General features: G+C 29.9%; 1 protein-coding gene and 1 long non-coding RNA gene across 4 annotated transcripts in view; one reads left to right on the top strand and one right to left on the bottom strand.

The window, feature by feature from the left end:
• Positions 1-17,857, top strand: part of LOC122525046 — a 66,633-nt gene that overhangs the window by 46,335 nt on the left and 2,441 nt on the right. The window lies entirely within an intron of this gene.
• The window catches only part of LOC122524918 (ATP-binding cassette sub-family G member 4), an 18,088-nt gene extending 231 nt beyond the window's left edge, over positions 1-17,857 (bottom strand). The window contains exons 1-15 of one of the 3 annotated variants that reach the window (XM_043647449.1): positions 17,745-17,857; positions 17,398-17,632; positions 17,291-17,335; positions 15,989-16,129; positions 11,055-11,221; positions 6,745-6,977; positions 4,855-4,972; positions 4,041-4,230; positions 3,555-3,762; positions 3,135-3,311; positions 2,522-2,889; positions 2,004-2,172; positions 1,787-1,887; positions 1,539-1,694; positions 1-1,126 (exon numbers count right to left, since the gene is read on the bottom strand). The exon at positions 1-1,126 is cut by the window's left edge and continues 231 nt beyond it. In XM_043647449.1, coding sequence (XP_043503384.1) covers positions 782-1,126; positions 1,539-1,694; positions 1,787-1,887; positions 2,004-2,172; positions 2,522-2,889; positions 3,135-3,311; positions 3,555-3,762; positions 4,041-4,230; positions 4,855-4,972; positions 6,745-6,977; positions 11,055-11,212 — 2,223 coding nt within the window. In that variant the 5' untranslated portion in view covers positions 11,213-11,221; positions 15,989-16,129; positions 17,291-17,335; positions 17,398-17,632; positions 17,745-17,857 and the 3' untranslated portion in view covers positions 1-781. Of the gene's footprint in view, positions 1,127-1,538; positions 1,695-1,786; positions 1,888-2,003; positions 2,173-2,521; positions 2,890-3,134; positions 3,312-3,554; positions 3,763-4,040; positions 4,231-4,854; positions 4,973-6,744; positions 6,978-11,054; positions 11,222-15,988; positions 16,192-16,271; positions 17,262-17,290; positions 17,336-17,397; positions 17,633-17,744 lie in introns of those variants that run through there. The other 2 variants (XM_043647442.1, XM_043647457.1) reach the window with 2 other exon arrangements.

Below are 17,857 nucleotides of genomic sequence, written 5' to 3'. Positions count from 1 at the left end.
CTGTTTGATTCACAGTCTCTTTTTCTTTTATATGCATGTATAAGTGTGTATATGAGAATCTGTAACGTCATGGTATCATCATTTGAATCGATCTCTAGAAAGTCAAATTATAAAATTCGGATAATATCAAAAGCACAAGGAAACACGTTGTATTTGTATGTGTATTATGGGTGTGTATATGTGTGTGTCATATTTTAATAACAAAGCGAACAGTGGTTTCCCTTTTAATTTCTTCCTCCTCCTCATCCTCCTCATCCTCCTACTCGTTTTTTTCATTTTTTATCGCCTACTTTACTTCCATGTTATTTTTCCAACGCCAGAAACCTCTTTTGTTTTGTGTTTGGGAGATCTCTTTTCTTATTATAAAAATGTTAACGCGACAAAATCGTGTGTATCACTTATATATACTTTTAAAAGTGTCTGGCATTGGAAAATCTCTAATCCATTTCTCGAATGAAATTTCTTCGAGGATGTAAAAACGTTTCGAAGTATCCTTCTTCTTTTGCTTCTTCTTCTTGTTCTTCTTGTTCTTCTTCTTTTTTCTTATTATTCTTTCATCCAGAAAAAAAGTCAGGCGAGTTTTGTTGAATCTACGAAGAATTCAGCACCCTCTTCGAATATTCCTGACTTCGTTACTCTTTCAAATTGATTTCATTTTCTTCGTTCTTTTTTTTTCTTTTTCTCTCTCTCTGTTCATTCCTTTATAGTTTCCTTTTTATTTTCTTTTATTATTTTTCTTATTGTCTGCCATCGGAGCGTCGACGTAGTCGAATTAATATTTTCAACGGAGCGATCGTAATTTCAACCTTAAGACGAAATAGGCGACTACCCTTAGACCGAGTAAAAATCCAACAAGGGCGACTACGTCGACCCAATAAACGGTGTTTTCCATCGACATTTCCTCTAAAAATTTCGTCGGGCTCTTGAAATGGCAGTATGCATCGGAACACTTGAGCTTCGCACGATTGTAACCGTATACAGAGATCATGGCACCTTCGAAACCGTATCTGATGTAACTCACGTATGAAAGGAACGTTAGATACGAAGGTATCGCGTTAAAGTTTACAAAGAACCCTGAGAATAGGACGATTGGGACCGATGACACCGGTCCAATGAAAACCCCACTCTGAAATTAGAATTTTCAATTATATATATAATATATCTTTTATATTATTTATATTTAATACTGAGATGCTATTGCAACGATTAAAACCTTGACGTATAATTTCCTTTTGTTTTGTTTCTATTTCTCTTTTCTCTATTCCATTGTGTCGATAGAAAAAGTTAAATAGAACTGTACTTATAACTGTAAATTAATACTGGATTCGTTGGATTTAATTGATACAAATTTAAAAGAATTACAAATTATTTATTAGAAATAATTATGGCGTCAACGTGTTAATATAAACCTATTTCTACTAGACCAATCAATATTGATATTAAATCAAATTATTAGAGTTAATCATTTGGACAGATTTTCATAATAGAAAAATTAATTAATTAATTTGTAATATTAGGAATAAAAATAAGAGGCTTACCTCGACGCTCATAGCAGCACCTATTAACAAACCGATGGATTGTGATACCAATGACGTTAATACGCATATATTTAAATACATAAGAAACCTTTCAGTCTCAAATGGTTGCGAAGTCATAAAATAGACGATCATCACATAAGCTATGGAATAAATTATCTGTAAAATAAAAAAGAAATTACAAAAATATATATATATATTTATTCAACATTTAATAATCAATGACTTATTTATTCTAATATTTATTATACCTGAAACGGTAAGTCGGCTAAAGTTCTAGCAAAGTAGAAAGCTTTCAATGAATACCAATAATTTAAATGTTCTCTCACGAACACTGCCATCTCTGTGGGAACTGAAAAAAATTGTATAAAAAGAAAATATTAGAAATGATTCAAGTATATGATACACGAGATATTTCAAACATGAATAATTTCTAATCTATCACATATGACATGATATACAACTTACACGTGAGTATGGTAGGCATCATAGCAGTGAACATAAGAAACATCACAGTGAAGAAGACGCATCCGGCATTACTCATAACTTTCGAGGCCTCGTTACCGATATCGTAGTATATAGCACCGATGAGAAAACCAACGATTATATGAGATATCAGCCTTGTTTTCGTTAATGTCTATCAATTTGATACAAAAAATAATACATTATTATTTAAAAAAAACACACACAACAAAATTAATTAAGAAAGTTGGAAGAACGAAATATTTTAATACGACTCTAACAACGTCTCTTAATCGAAAAAAATAATATTAAATGAAATAAAAGAAATTGAAAATTTTGTAAATATTTAAAATAAAAAAAATCCCCTTAACGATGTTACCAAATTACAAAAAATAATATTGAATAAAATATAAATAGAAAAGGGGATCTCAACTGTAATCGTGACTATTAACTGCTAAAAAAGAAAAATACCATTAAATATAAAAAAGAAAGATATTAAAAATAATGATTAAAACAATCCTAACCATGTCTCTTAACTGCGAAAGGAATGTTCTTTTAAGTAGAATCCAAAATTGCACCCATCCATTGGTCGGGAATCCAACTTTTTGTTCTATGCTTTCGGCACTGTCCAGCAAAGAAGTTGTGCAAGAAATTGGCATATTGATGACCGTACCATCAGCGGCTGGTTTAGCAACACCATTTGGTATCAAGGTTGGAGCTTCTGGTTTGGTTTGTTCTTGAGTAGGTGATTGCTTAGCAATATCATTTGAGACCGTTTGACTTGCCGCTATCGCGGCTTGATGATGTTGATAATTATTGCATTTGCCGTTATTAACGGCCATTACCAATTTGTGAACGCATTCACCGTGTTCTCCGCATGCTACTTCCATAACTGCGATAGAGAGACAAAGAGAAAGAGTAAAAAAAAATAGATAGAAAAGATTGGTATTTTTTTTCCACTTTTTTGGTTGTTTTTCATCGCTTGTTGTTTGCCCTTTTTTTTATCATTTCTTCGGGCGATTAACAACAGGTGTTGTTTTATCTAATTGTCTGATCTTTACAGGTGTTATTTTTTTACGATGTTTACTATTAATTTATATAGGTATGTAGAATATTAAAAACAGAGAAAAATTTTACCGTAATCTGCTGGATTGTGATAACTTGGACAATCGAGACCCATCGAAGATAAAAATGGTACTAGACCACCTACATTGCCTTGATATATACATTGTCCCTCGGCTAATAAATACAAATGATCGAACATCTCAAAAAGTCTTGCACTTGGTTGGTGTATCGTACATATGATCGTTCTTCCTAAAACGAAATAAGAAACATACAAGCTCGAATTCAATTCTATAAGAATTTCTTAAATGTGTAATATCAATACTTCTTCACTCATATCTCATCTTAATATCTATTCAAAGATATGATAAAGTTTTTTTCTTTCTCACGATTATTATTATTATTATTATTATTGTTTTTACTTTTTTTCTTTCTTTCGTTCTTATTTTTTTTTTTTTTTTTTATTTTAAATTCTTTATTCTTTATTTTACGAACCTCCTCGACTCAAGGATTTCAGCAGACTTAAACACTGGAAACAGGAGGAGCTGTCTAAACCAGAAGTGGGTTCGTCAAAGAACATAACCGGAGGGTTATTGACGAGCTCCAAAGCAATCGACAGTCTCTTTCTTTGTCCACCACTGAGATTGTGAGTTTGAGTATTATTGGCATCGCTCAGTCCAAGAGTCTCAATGATTTCTTCGATCTGTCAAAAAAAGATTTTTTTTTTTCTTATTTATTTTCACGGAGATAATAATAAAAACAAAAACAAATTTTTAAGCAGAAAATTGAAAAGGGATATTATCGTGCACTTATATTGCGATACGATATATACAAATTGATAAATGTTACATCGATATTTATTTAACGTACATTTAATCCTATATATTAGTTGGACAAAATGTTTGATTCGTGCATTTAATCGTAATGTAAAATATAAGAATAATGTATTTATTAGAAAAAAAAAAATCAAGATAATCTTACCACAACTTTTTTTGCTGTCGCACTGATGTCCTTTCCTAATTTTAAATTAGCAGACACCGTCATGGCCTCGTGAACAGTCAAATGAGGAAGCAACCGATCGTCCTGCATAATGTAACAAGACATCTTTCGAAATCTTCGAAGGTTTCTATCCTTTCCATTTATCAATACGGATCCACTCAGATGAGACGTTCTAAAAATATAGAAATAAAAATAATATTAGTAATATATAATATATATCGGATTGGTGCAAAAATATTATGACAATTGAACTTCCTAAAAGTTTATATTTAAAAATGTTGTATTCTTTACAATCGAATGTAAATTACGAACAATTTAATATCCAACTTCAAACAACGAATAAAATATTTGTTAATAATAATAATAATAATAACAATATTTCGTTTCAAAACGTGGAATGATTTATTTATTTTTATTAATACTATTTTCGACAAATACACGTATATATTTTTACAACAACACACGTATATATTTTTGCAACAACACACGTATTACATGTAAATATGTGTTTAGGTATATTACTCGAGAATAAAGAGTATAGGAGGGTTGTTGTCAGTCAACACAAGGAGGTAGTGTATATCTTTGCCAGACGACGAAGTACGGATGAATATAAAGGGTTCTACCCTTCGATAAATTTGTTCTAATAATTGTTCAACCAACCGTACAACAAGCCGTTTATCGCATTACGTTGAAAATCCAGACAAAAGGTCGTCGTCCTTTATCGAGGATCGAAAATAATCTTCCGAGATTTTCTACTTTGTTTTTTTTTCGTCGATGATAAAACAATGTTACTTACTTGTAACCAGCCAGAACGTTCATCAAAGTACTTTTTCCGGCACCCGATGGACCCATTATGGCTGTCAATTCGCCGGATCTGAATTTTCCGTTCACACATTTTAAAATTGTCTTGTAACCTATAATCAACGAAAACAAACAAACAAAAATAGAAAATTATAGTAATAAAATTAGTAAAGTTTACATTTTTATTTTGTTTTTTTATTTTGTTTTTTTTTGCATCATCCTTCATTCCCTTGTTAATTATTTCTTTTTTTCTTTTTTTTTTTAATTTTAAATATGTCAAAGATTTATTGTTCAAGATTTTTCAATCCACAATTTCAGTTTATACTTTTTAAAATTGTCTTGTAAAGTATAAAATGATTTAAAAAAAGAAAAAGAAGACAAAAAAAGTTAACAATTTATTATTTCAAAAGTTTCAATCGAATTTATATATCATCTGTAGAAAATATTTGAACTATCCTACTACTTCTTCTTATCTTTTTTTACTTTATCTCTAAGTTTCAGTAATTGAATTCTATTTTTATACTCGATAATACTTAAAACTTGTAAAATTGATCTTCAAAAATTATGATGAGAAACGATGATGGAATTTTTCGTTGATGATAACGAATGACATAATCATAATTATTATGTCTTTTTTTCTTTTTACACGCAAATTTTACATATATATATATGTGTAGAAGATGATTATTTATTTATTTATATATATAACTTAATCAGACTTCTGAATGACCTCTTTTACAACGAGTGCGGTTGCACTCGGTAGTGCATCTGCGCCGAAACCGGAACCAGCCGGTACATTACTATCGATTCTTTCGGGCTAGGTCGTTCACACACGTTGGCCCAACGAAAAACCTATGCTAGTTGCTGCTCGCATCATCAAATTTTCTTTTTATCTTTTCGGAATCTTAAGCCATAAATAATAACCAACTTTAATAAACCAGCAATTAATTTCGAATAAATTATTCCTTAATAACGATCCTACACTTTCTGATTCAAATCTTCTTTTTCTTCGATCGCAATAATAGTGTATTATTATTATATTTGTATTAAAAAGACCAAAAAAAAGATATATATAAATTATAAGATTTTTTCCTTGTTATATATAATCAACGAATAATAAATAAATTAAAATTAATTAATTCCTTTTTTTTCAAAATATAATTGTTTTGTTACACCAATTTGAAGATTGCAGAATTTCAATTTCCCCCTATCTTGAATTGATGATAATTTTAAAAAAGATAATAACGCTACCTATGATCTCTTGAGAAATAATAATCGATAAAGATAAAGATAATAAATTATTAATATTATTATCATAAGCAATAATAATATCGTTCGTTTATTCTATCAAGACGCATTGACTCAATTCAAAGTTTATTGTAATTAATGGCCACAATTACCTAAATTAATTTAATAGACCAATCATGGGATAGAGAGACTAATGCTTCATATACGTAATTTACCGACACGTTCACTTTATAACGAGAAGGATAAAAATAAAGAAAAAAAAACAACAAAAAATAAGAAGAAAGAGAGAGAGAGAGAGAAAGAGAGAGAGGGTAAGAACGAGATTAATATCGCCATAAAAAAACGTACACCGTAATCATGAACGATGAAAACTCTTTCGGAGTGATCCTTTTATATAAAGCATGTTAAATGAATCATCTCTCTTGTCGGTTTGAAGAAATGAAAGATAAACAAAACAAGAACGGAAGCAAATTAATTATTAAATTAGGTCGGTCTTGAGTTTTGTTTGAAAATCGATGATGACGATGATGACGATGATGATGACGTTGTTGTCTCTTACTTAAAACACTTGTTAAAATAGTTTGAAAATAAATGGAAAAGAAAAAAAGAGAGAAGAGTAGAAGAAGCATAATGTCACCTCGTTTTCTGCCCTCGGAAACGCTGTAGGCGAGATTCTTAAACTCGATGTCGACCGGTGGCCTTTTTGGTAGATGCGTCAGTGAAACAGCCGGCCTTTTGTTTCCTTGCCCAGGACTGGCGCCACTGTGATTTTGAACTTTCCTTGCTAACACACCTCCCGTGCAAGCTGTGCCCGCGGAACCGTTTGATGTGACACCATTGCAACTACACTGAAGATTGTTCTGCGAGCCTCTGAAAATAAAACGAAAAAGATTGGAATAAATAATCCGAAAATATTCCAGTATAGAATAATATATAAATATTATATTTTTCATTTAATTTTATCGTCATTCTATATCATTTCTTTTTGACCTGTACAGATTAAGCTTAAAATTGGGGATATTATTTTTATATTAAAATATTTATTTTATTATTGTAGTATACCGGATATGGGATATTAAATATTGTGAGAGAAATATATATATAATTTTATATTATTATATTATATATACAATCATATTATTGTATTCATTTCTTAATTATTATCAATTAAAATTATAATGATTGCTGGTAACTTACTTCAAATCTAGGAAAGTAGTAATTAATTTTTATGAGTTTTAAGATAGTTCTCATTAAATATTCTTGCGAGCTTCGTGAGAATATTGTAGTGTTCTTTAAAATAATACAATCCAATTTACCAGGGTTCTTAAATATTTGAATATTATCGATATTTAAATCAGTATTATTATTATTATTATTAATATTATTATTATCATTAATTATTATTATTATTATAAATAAAATTCTTAATAATATTTAGGTACATTGTATTAAAAAAAGAATTCATCGCATCAATTAAATGTATTTTCAATTTATCTCTGATCTATAGAACATCATTTTTTAAGTACTACACCGAAATTAAGTATCATCGTTAAAATTTTTGCTATTCGATTGTACGATAGTATTTGACAATTTATAAAGATCCGATAATCTATCTACTGCTTACTATTATCATAGCAATTTTACTTCATATCTACTTATGAATCTTCGTGATCTACGATAAAGAATGAATAATTGTGATAAATATTAAAGAATGTGTCTTTTTTACAAATTAACCTCGTTATAAATTCTAAAAAAAACTATATACGAGTATATATGCCAATGAGCATAAAATTATAGATAAATAAGTTCAACAAAAACAATGTTATTACAAATAATGTTCGTGCTTCCGCTTTCAAGATCGTTTACAGTGCATATAAATTGTCTTACGCAATAACATGGACGATCTCCGGTAAATAAGAAGCGTGCAAATGGAAATAATAATTTTTTTTTCTTTTATTTTGTTCTTATATTAGATAACGAAAGAGATTCGTCTTTTCATTATGCTAATTAAAAAAATAATCTTTGACATTTCGCATCTCGATTGTTAAATAATCATTTTTTTTTTTTTATAAGATCATTCGTTTTAATTAATAAAAATAATAAACGTAGATCTACAAGGGAGGAAATAAGGAACAAAAAACAAGAAAATAGTCGGTTATAATCAGTATAATTAAATGCATACTATTTTCTTGTAAGAAATTAGAAACGTAATAGTATTATGTTGCAATTTTTGCATCGATTATATAAATTAATTTCTTCTTCCATTAAAAAAGTAAAGTGTGCAAACGTTAATGAGTAATGAAACGTAACGTCTCTCGATTGCAATTACGGAAGAAAATAGTATCGTTACGATAAAACGCGATGAGTATAATAAAGAGAACGAATCCAATCTCGTTAAATTTTTTTTTTTTTTAAAGCGCCTTCATGCGTTCGAGTACTTTTCCTTTTACTGAATAAAATCAAGTAAAAAAAATAAAATATAAAATATAACGAAATACTTGTGCGAGAAATATTATTTTATTTGCACGACGATTTCGATATTGATCTAGACGATATTTCTAAGGAGATAAATAAAAAAAAAAAAAGTAATACGTTCGCGAGATATCTTTCGTTGCCCGTTCGACCCATGACTTTCAAGTTCTCACGTTAGCGAAAGATTATAACGAACCAAACAACAATGGCAATGTAACGAAAGAAGGAGGAGTAGGAGTAATAGGAAGAAGACAAAATTTACAATTGCAATTATTTTGGGGAAAACGAAAAAGAAAGAAAAACAAATATATCTTACATATATTATAAATAATATAAGAAAATAATTTATTATTATAAATTGATTGATCTTCAATGAGATCGAAATTCGAAAAAATAAAATGAAAAATGACTTAATAAAGCGTTGTTGCTTATCGAGTGCATTGATCGTAAATGAAGATAGATTCAATGACTCGATGATAGGCATCGAGATCCGATAGGCTTTTGATAAATCCAAATAAAATTTTATTTGGCAAAGGTTAACTAACACAAGAGATTATTCATTTAAATCTCGTCATTGGTATCGTGTGAACAAAATTATATGAAAAATTACATTGTCTTAAATTTCAAACGCTTAATAATAAAATAATAATAAAACTTGTTTAACAAAAATCTCATACGTGAAATAACCAAGGAAATGTGTATAATAATCGTTAATAAAAATCGCAATATTATTCTACGCGATCGCACGTGTCTTTGCACACTGCCAAATAAGATAGAATAATAAAATTTTTTTTGGCAAGCACAGAGAAAAGTTCAACGAGTATTACACGTTACAAGTATTAGTTTCTAGAAGTGTATCTAACAACGAAAAGGAGAATCGAAGTTCTTTGAGATCGATTGAACTATAAAAAGAAACAGAAAGAGAGAGAGAGAGAGAAAGACCTTGAAATTCCTTTTAGGACGTTTTCGAGGGAAGTTTCGTTCGCGTGTCGGAAGTAGATCTTGGCTTGTCCTTCTTCATTCATAGATTCTTCTCTCTTAGGATCTGGGATAAAGCGGATATTTGAAAACGATCGTACAACCCCGAACCCTCACCCAATTTCAGCCCATTCCATCCCTATCACTCTTTCTCCTCTGCCAGTTTGCGAACTTGCTACTTTGGTATATGAGATAAAAAAGAACAGTGAGATACGTCGATGGAAAAAGATAGAACAAAGTGTATTTGTTATCAGGGGAAGAAGATAGGAAAAGAAAAAAAAAAGAAAAATCGTTTTCTTTCAAATAAGCCACGATATAGAAATTTATGAAACGTTTGACCTGCAACCACCCCCTACCTCCTTTTTTTCTTCTTCTTTTTTTATGTATTTATATTAGCCTTCTTCTATTTTTCCTTCTAAAAAGTTCGCATGCATTTTTTTATTCAAATTTATTAAAGAAATATGTGAACTTTAATTGTAAGCAAACGGAGAAGGAATGTGTGTGTGTGTGTACACGTTGAAAAGATTTTGCACGATTGAAGGAATTTGTACCTCGAGTTTGTTTACAGTGCGAATTGAACTCGAATGTAAAATAGGAGGACAAAGTTAAAGAAAGAAATAGAGAGAGAGAGAGAGAGAGAGAAAGAAAGAAAGGAAGAAGATATCTTTTAACTCGAATAGCGAATGAAATTTAGGTCAAACGACATTTGCGGTCGATGAAGTAGGCATAAAACGCGAACAGGGACCATTAGGTATCCACCCACACATACACCCACAATACAAACACACACACATACATACACACGCAATTCTTTTCGATGAAGAAAAGATCACAGCTGGTAACACGAATCAATATTTTATTTCGTCATCGTTTAAGAAAAGAAAAAAAAAATCTCATTCCTTCTCTCATTTAAAAGCATCGATCCCTATTTTATGTTTCTCGTGTGAAACAAGCCCCTAAAAATTCTTTTTTCCTTCTTATTCGTTTTTTATTTTTTTTTTTTTTGTATTTCTTAATAACCTGACGAAATTACGTAGTTACGATTCTCTCTCTCTCTCTCTTTTTTTTTCTCTCTCATTGAAATGAGTTGTTGAAATAGGGTGGTGAATGACGTAACACGAAATATGCTGAAACATTATGAAGAAGTATATCAATGAAGTTTTCAAACAGGATGTGTTATAGCTAGTGCATTAACCGGCATCTTGCCCACGTGTATTTACTTTGAAAAGCAGGAAAACCTGTGAGGTACGTACTTATATCGATACAAATAAATACGATATCGTTATACGTTATCATTTTAGAATTTGTATTTCTCGTTCGTGTTTTAGTTAGTTCGTGACGATTGAAGAAACGGAAATAAAAAAAAAAGAGAAATAAAAAATGGAGAGAAATAAAATGTGTTATATAAAAAGGGAAACGTGAAAAGAGATACGAATAAAAAGAAAGAAAAAAAGGAGAAAAAATTAATATCGAAGAGAAAATATATTGGTGGCTCACCCCAGGACCGCATTATTGAGGTTCTCCAAATGTAAAGATGGCGGTGGAGATCTGATTGTCACTTGATGACTTCCACCGGCAATAAATTGCACCTGCTCGTCGCCATTGTACCTCGATCCACCTCCCCCACTCAAACTGAGATTCTTCAAATCTGCCATAATCCGATTCTGTTGTATATAAATGAGAAAAAATTCAATTATATTAATCATTAATTTTGTACATTTTAAAATTAATAATTACAATTAGAATCCAACGATTATATTACAATTAATGGTGAAAAATGTTTTGTAATTTTACATAAAAGAAAGAAGAAAAAATAAGAATTTAATTTTCTTTCTTGAGGATGGTAAAAATAAAACCACCCGTACAGGTGATTTCTTACAATTAGTCGAAGAAAGTGTGCCTGTGTGTTTGTATTTATCGAAAACGTTAATCAATTTTTTTTTCTAATATCACTTCTATCAAACTACTCCTTTCTATCGTGTGATAAATTTAATTAGAAAAATTTCTTATCGATCGATCAGGTCAAAGTCTTTCTTTTTCTTTTTTTTTTTTCTATTTTATTTTTTATTTTAAACGATCTTGACATTTGATTGTATTTGGAATCATATGATCGAGAAGGATGTCATTCGAGTATACGAATAAATTCTTTTTTTTTTATGTCTTCCAACGATTTGCAAGGAAAAGCTTCGAACTAATAGGATTCCTCAACAGAAGATTAGAAAATACAATTCAGAAAGTATACTATTGTGTAGATTCACTATCATTAGTTACGAGTAGCTAACATGATTATCGCACGACTCGAAAATCGATCTACGTTTTTATTTTTCTATTTAAATTAATAATTAGACATAAGAGAGAGAAATGAATAATAAAAAAAAAAACATGTTAAACGTTAACTTGTCAATAATAATCATTCTAAATATTAACAATCTTATGATCTTGAAAAAAATCCTAACAATCTTAAAGAACTTTTGTATTGAAATTCATAGTGTTTAAAAAAAAAAATAAAAATGTTGAACCAAGTGTTCGCGAAATCTGCAAAAAGAAGGCCAAGAAAGTGATAAATTTTAGTTGGCACAACACTCAATTCCGATATCTTGTTTATTATATATGCATATACAACTATATATAAACGTGCAATAAGTGTGAGTAAAAAGAAAGGAGAATTTCATCTCACTCAATTCGCATTCATTTTCACAGTTTTGCTAGGAAGACGTTGACGAGGATAATTTTTGGAATAGTGCCAAGAGAGAAAGAAATAAAGAAAGGAAGAAAGAAACAAAAGGAAAGAGAGATAGAAACTTGCACACCTTTTTTTATCTTTCAAAGAGTAGTAGAATCCTTTTTAGTATCGTAGTCGTTATGATGATCAGTTTGTTTCGACGGAATGTGTTTTCCATATATGTATGTCGTAAAAAGCAAAACAACAGTTTGCATTTCGCAACGTTCTTGTTAAAGTATCGAAAAAAGAATCTATCTATGATAGAAGAAGAGGAAAAAAAAACAAATGTTGATAAAAAAAAATGTATCAAACGCGTACACAGACGACAACAAAATATATATTTTAATTAACGTACGTATACCACTTATTGAAAATAACATCGATAAATAAAATTACGAACGAGTTGAATTTTTAATGTTTGCGTTGTTGTTTGTTTATCCATGCGAAAATATATATTTCTAATTGATTTATAATTAATTAGAACAAGAGTGGAAAGAAAAAAGAACAAGAAACGTCATCGATCGTCATCAATTTCATATTGTGACAAGTAAAAAAGAGCGATGCGTTTTAAAATCGACTGATTAACCGACCGATCGATCGATCTATCTTTATCGATCTTTCCTTGAAGACGAGCACGTGTCGAGAATTGAACCTTTCAATAACGAACACCTGATACGAATGAGACGTATGAATGCTACTACTGGATAGAAAGGAATAAATAAAGAAAATAAAAATGGAAAGAAATATAGATAGAAATATAGATAAAAGTTCGGAATATCAGAGTTTTTATGAAACCTAATTTAAATATACGTATTGATTAATTCAAGATAAGATTTTGAATACTAATATCGAAAATTTAAAATGTATTTAATATAAATATTTATAATGTATAAATTAATATTAAATTGTTATTCGCGATTTTCTGTGTGTGTGTATGTGTGGTATATCAGAAATGAAAGAAATATAATTAAAAAATATTCTTTCCGATCTAACAACGATATTCATTTTTTTTTTACTTTCTTTTTTTTCTTTTTAATAAAGCTCGCGTTCTATTAGTCAATGAAAAATATGGCGTAAAGTGTAAATACGCGTTAAGGTTACAAGATAAATTGCCATAACGGTTCATGACAATTGACTTGCTCCAGAAATGCTTATCGTGTTGATGATACAACATATTATATTTTATGATGCAAGTATAATAGCATCGTTACGACCGTAGTTCTTTTTTACATACTCAAATAATATAAAAAAGAAAAACAAAGAAGAACATAACGAAAGTGTAAAAAAATAAGTTGGAATTTCGAATAAATATTTCTTTTACTTCCTCGTGCAAATAATACGTTAACACGGTTCATGATTCATACATTCGATCATCTACCATAAGTTAAGTGACCTCGATCACGAGTACAACTAACAGTCGAGCTTTTATTACTGACAAACTTACTAAGAAAGTAAAAGTTTGATCGTTTCGAACTTACAAAATTATTGACAAATTTAAATAAGAATAATTAAAATCAGAATAATTAAAATATATAATTTTGCACTGAATCAAAAATATTATCTTACGTGCGACACAAGCACAAGTGTTTCTTGCACGTCTATATTTCTCTTGTCGCAAATTGTCAACGTCATTTCTTTTACGATATCACACGTTATTAAATAAATTAAAAAAAAAAAAAACAAATTATCAAATTACTCCGATCCTTTTTTTTTACGAAAGAAGAATTTCAATATTACTCTACATATTTTACATATATACATTAATTTACCTATTAATTGAATTTCCACTAATTATTATACGATAAAATAATATTATTAAGTGACTTTAATTATTATATATTTTACAATTATAACGTGATACATAATCAATGGTCATGCATTTCATAATCACACGATATATATAATAATTAATAATAATAAAATGTATATAAAATAAGTATATATAAAATATATTGATATTAAAAAGATGCAATTATAGTTAGATAGAAAGACGCAATTTCGTCTGCATACTAAACGTCATGAATACATACATTTCAATTTGTAACTACTCTATGATAGAGAGAGAAAGAGATAGAGAGAGAATAAAGGGAAAGAGAACGGAAGAAGAGAGACACCAAATGCTCGTTTGATCAATTCAGATTTGATTCGTTAACGGTAATAAAGAAAGAGAGAAAGAGAGAGAGTGAGATAATGGCTGGTACGCGTGCAAAACACAATCCTATTTATAATTTCCTAAGCTCGCAAAGATCGATCGATGTTTTTATTTTCTAGTTTTCTCCAACTGACTGTGACATGAAAAAAATTATGTTCATTTATCGGAACATTGTACGTTTATAAGAAAAAGAGATAGAAATAATAATGATTGAAAAGACGCATGCGCGTAATTAATTCGCGCGTGTGCAATGTATATTTGAACGAGATGCGTGATCGTAAAATTTAATCAGGGATAGATCTTGGAAAGATAAACATCAATTTTTATATAAATTTTTACTCGTATATACACATGTATAATATTCGTTTCAATCCTTTACTTGAATAATCTGTTTAATTAATTGCAATTAGATCGAGTATCTCTCGTTGATTGGAAAATAAAAATACATAATGTTAATTCGTAATATCGTTTGACAAACAAACAAAAATAAAAAGGAAGAATAATTTGTCGATTTTATCGATCATTTATCGTAGGAAAAAAAAATAAAATAAATAAAAAGCAATTTATTCTCGAATTTTCTTATTTTCTTTCTTTTTTTTTTTTTGTATCGTACAAATAATTATTAGCAATTTGAAGAATGCATCGAAGATTGAATCAGAAAATGAATATTTAGTGCATTAAATCGTTCGGATTAATCGAGACAAATTTTATTTTTTACACGATCGAAAAGAATATATTTTTTAGTTTTCATTTCTCGCTTGAAAGTATGAGTTTTTTTCCTTTTTTTTTTTTGGATATGCTGAAAAGAAAAGGGAAATATTTTCTTGGAAAACTTAGAGAGATGATTCGGTCCACACAAAATGTAAGAAGAAAACTAGAAACAAGGGCATCCATTATCAACGAAAAGCGTGCTTGCGAGCGAACCTCGACTCGCCACGACCTACATACGGACCCAGATGATGTCTTCGTTGCGTCTTGTGGGATTATTTTTAAAACGAGAAAAAAAAAACAAAAAGAAAAGGAACAAGGAAATGAAAAGAAGGGGAAAGAGAAAATAGATAAGAAACGCATAGAACAGAACGGTACAATTTTTACGATCGAAATTATAGTAACGTTATTGAAATTATTTTTTATCATTTTAACTGCGTTGAAATTTTGCTAGAAACAAATAAACTCCAAGTAACAACGTTATCGTTAGTTTATTTTTGTATAAAAGTTATTTCTAAATGAATTTAAAATTCATTAATGATATATTTCTTCATATACGTTATATTATTTGCATAGAAATTATTGTCTGTCTCGACTCGTATAATTTATTTATTAAATAATATTTACATGCACTTATTGTTAGAGAAACGTACAAACATAATCTAAAAGTCAAATACACGCACGTGTCGCACTCACGTTCATTCGCTTGCATAAAGAAAATGCATCTCTATTAACAATAGATAAAATATCAAAATTAACAAGTAATTATAAGAAACGTATTGTTGGAGGTCATGAGAGAAAATGTATGTGCATATTTGCATTATACATATATATATATGCATCACTCACCGTATGATGATCTGGTTTTTCTGCAGATGCGTTTGGTTTATAAGGTTGTCCTTTGTATCCGAATTCATAACCTACTGGAATAAACTCGAAGCATCCTCCAGGTTTGTTCCTTTAATATTTGACTATCTCTTTCTCTCTCTCCTGTCGATGCAGTATACAAATCTTCCGGTTATTATTTAAATTCAATATTTTATCTTCTTTCTCTGACGTAACAAGAGAAATAAATGTAAAAACAAATCTAAATACTTCGGACGATTAAATCGAAGGAACACTAATTACGAACTATCACTATAGTGATCGTAGATTTATCGACAAGATTCCTTCTTTCGTGTGTTTCTTCGTTACCGATAACGCACCCCACGATTCATGACAACACTTTTCTTTTTTCTTCTCGTCTACTTTAACTACTTTTCTAAATTTTTTTTTCTTTTTTAAACACCGATATATATGTATATATTTATATATAAATAAAAAAAGAAAATAAGCTTGCGTTGGGCTTTTTGTTTCGAGCACAGACACACTTAAAATAATTTCCACGTTCGAATCTCTTCTATATATATATATATAACGATTGATCGAATAATTAATAAATAATAATAATTAGGGATGTGATGAAGAAGACAAATATATAGATTTGTTTAAGAAAAAGTAATGAGAATTAGGATAGCAAGTGAAAGTATGAGATAAAGGTAAAGATATATATATATGTGTATATATATATATATAAAAAGGGAGGAGACAGAAAGAAAGAAAGAAAAAAAGAAAGAGATAAAGAAAGGGATGCAAGGAGAGAAAGGCCGATTTAAAAAACGCACCACCAGCACTCCGAGAGAATCAGTTGTCGGGCTATGCACCACCGTTCGACTCTACCGTCGAAATAAGCCGACCTGTCCGCGACCAAAGCCAGGAACGTAGCTTCTCGCGGGAGCCAGGGGCCCCCCACCACTCCATTAACTCAAATCCTCTCACTTTATTTCTTCCTTTATCTCATTTTCTACTCACAAACTTCTATTATCTTTCAGATAAACATGAAATTTCTTAACCCGAGACGACCTTGCATATTTTCTAACGTAACCAAAGATCTGACAGAAGAACGCTACGTATAAGCTTGTTCTTTTTAATTGTTTTCTTCTATCTTGGAATAGGGGGTAGAGGAAAGAAGGAAAAAGTAGAAGGGAACAAACATGACAGTTCTCTCTGACTGACTCTGACTCTCTCTCTCTCTCTATCTCTCTCTCTCTTTCTGCTTAAGATTACTCTTCTAGGATCTCGAAATGTGAATTCGAACTGTGTGATTCATACCCTGCGGAGTAAGTCGTTGTCATCGTCTTCGTCGTCGTCGTTTGACTGTTGGAAAGAAGATTGAATACAAAGAGATTGATGAACTTCAACACAGTATATCTACCTACGTTTGATTTTATCCTTGGTAACGATTAAAGCGTTGATCCTTGGAAATATTCTTGATGCTACAGATGTGATGCGGCGGTTAATCGTGATTCATATCTTTGAGAAAAATTCCGTTCGTTTGATTGAACGAAGTTTAAGAAACTAGTATAAGTGATGAATATGTGGGAAATCCTTTGTTCAAACGAAAGCGAGGTTTCTCTTGTAATTTTTCTTCTTCTTTTTTTTTTTTTAGTGTTCCTGTAAAAAGTTACAGGAGTAAGATATTATTATTGATTTAATTATTTTTCTTTTTTATTTTACGAAAGACATATAAAGTATTATATATATATATTTACTTTATAGAACTTACCATCGCTTTATTGACAATTCGGAACAAGCGTATATACATCAGAACACGATTGTAGCACATTTTCTCTCTTTTATTATTTAGTTTTAAGAAAGAAATAACGTCTCGTTTTGTTC

This window comes from Polistes fuscatus, unplaced genomic scaffold (assembly GCF_010416935.1).
Source record: "Polistes fuscatus isolate 324 unplaced genomic scaffold, CU_Pfus_HIC Scaffold10, whole genome shotgun sequence".
Taxonomy (NCBI): Eukaryota; Metazoa; Arthropoda; class Insecta; order Hymenoptera; family Vespidae; genus Polistes; species Polistes fuscatus.
The sequence above is the reverse complement of the archived record's forward strand: the minus strand, read 5'-3'. Positions and strand labels throughout refer to the sequence as shown.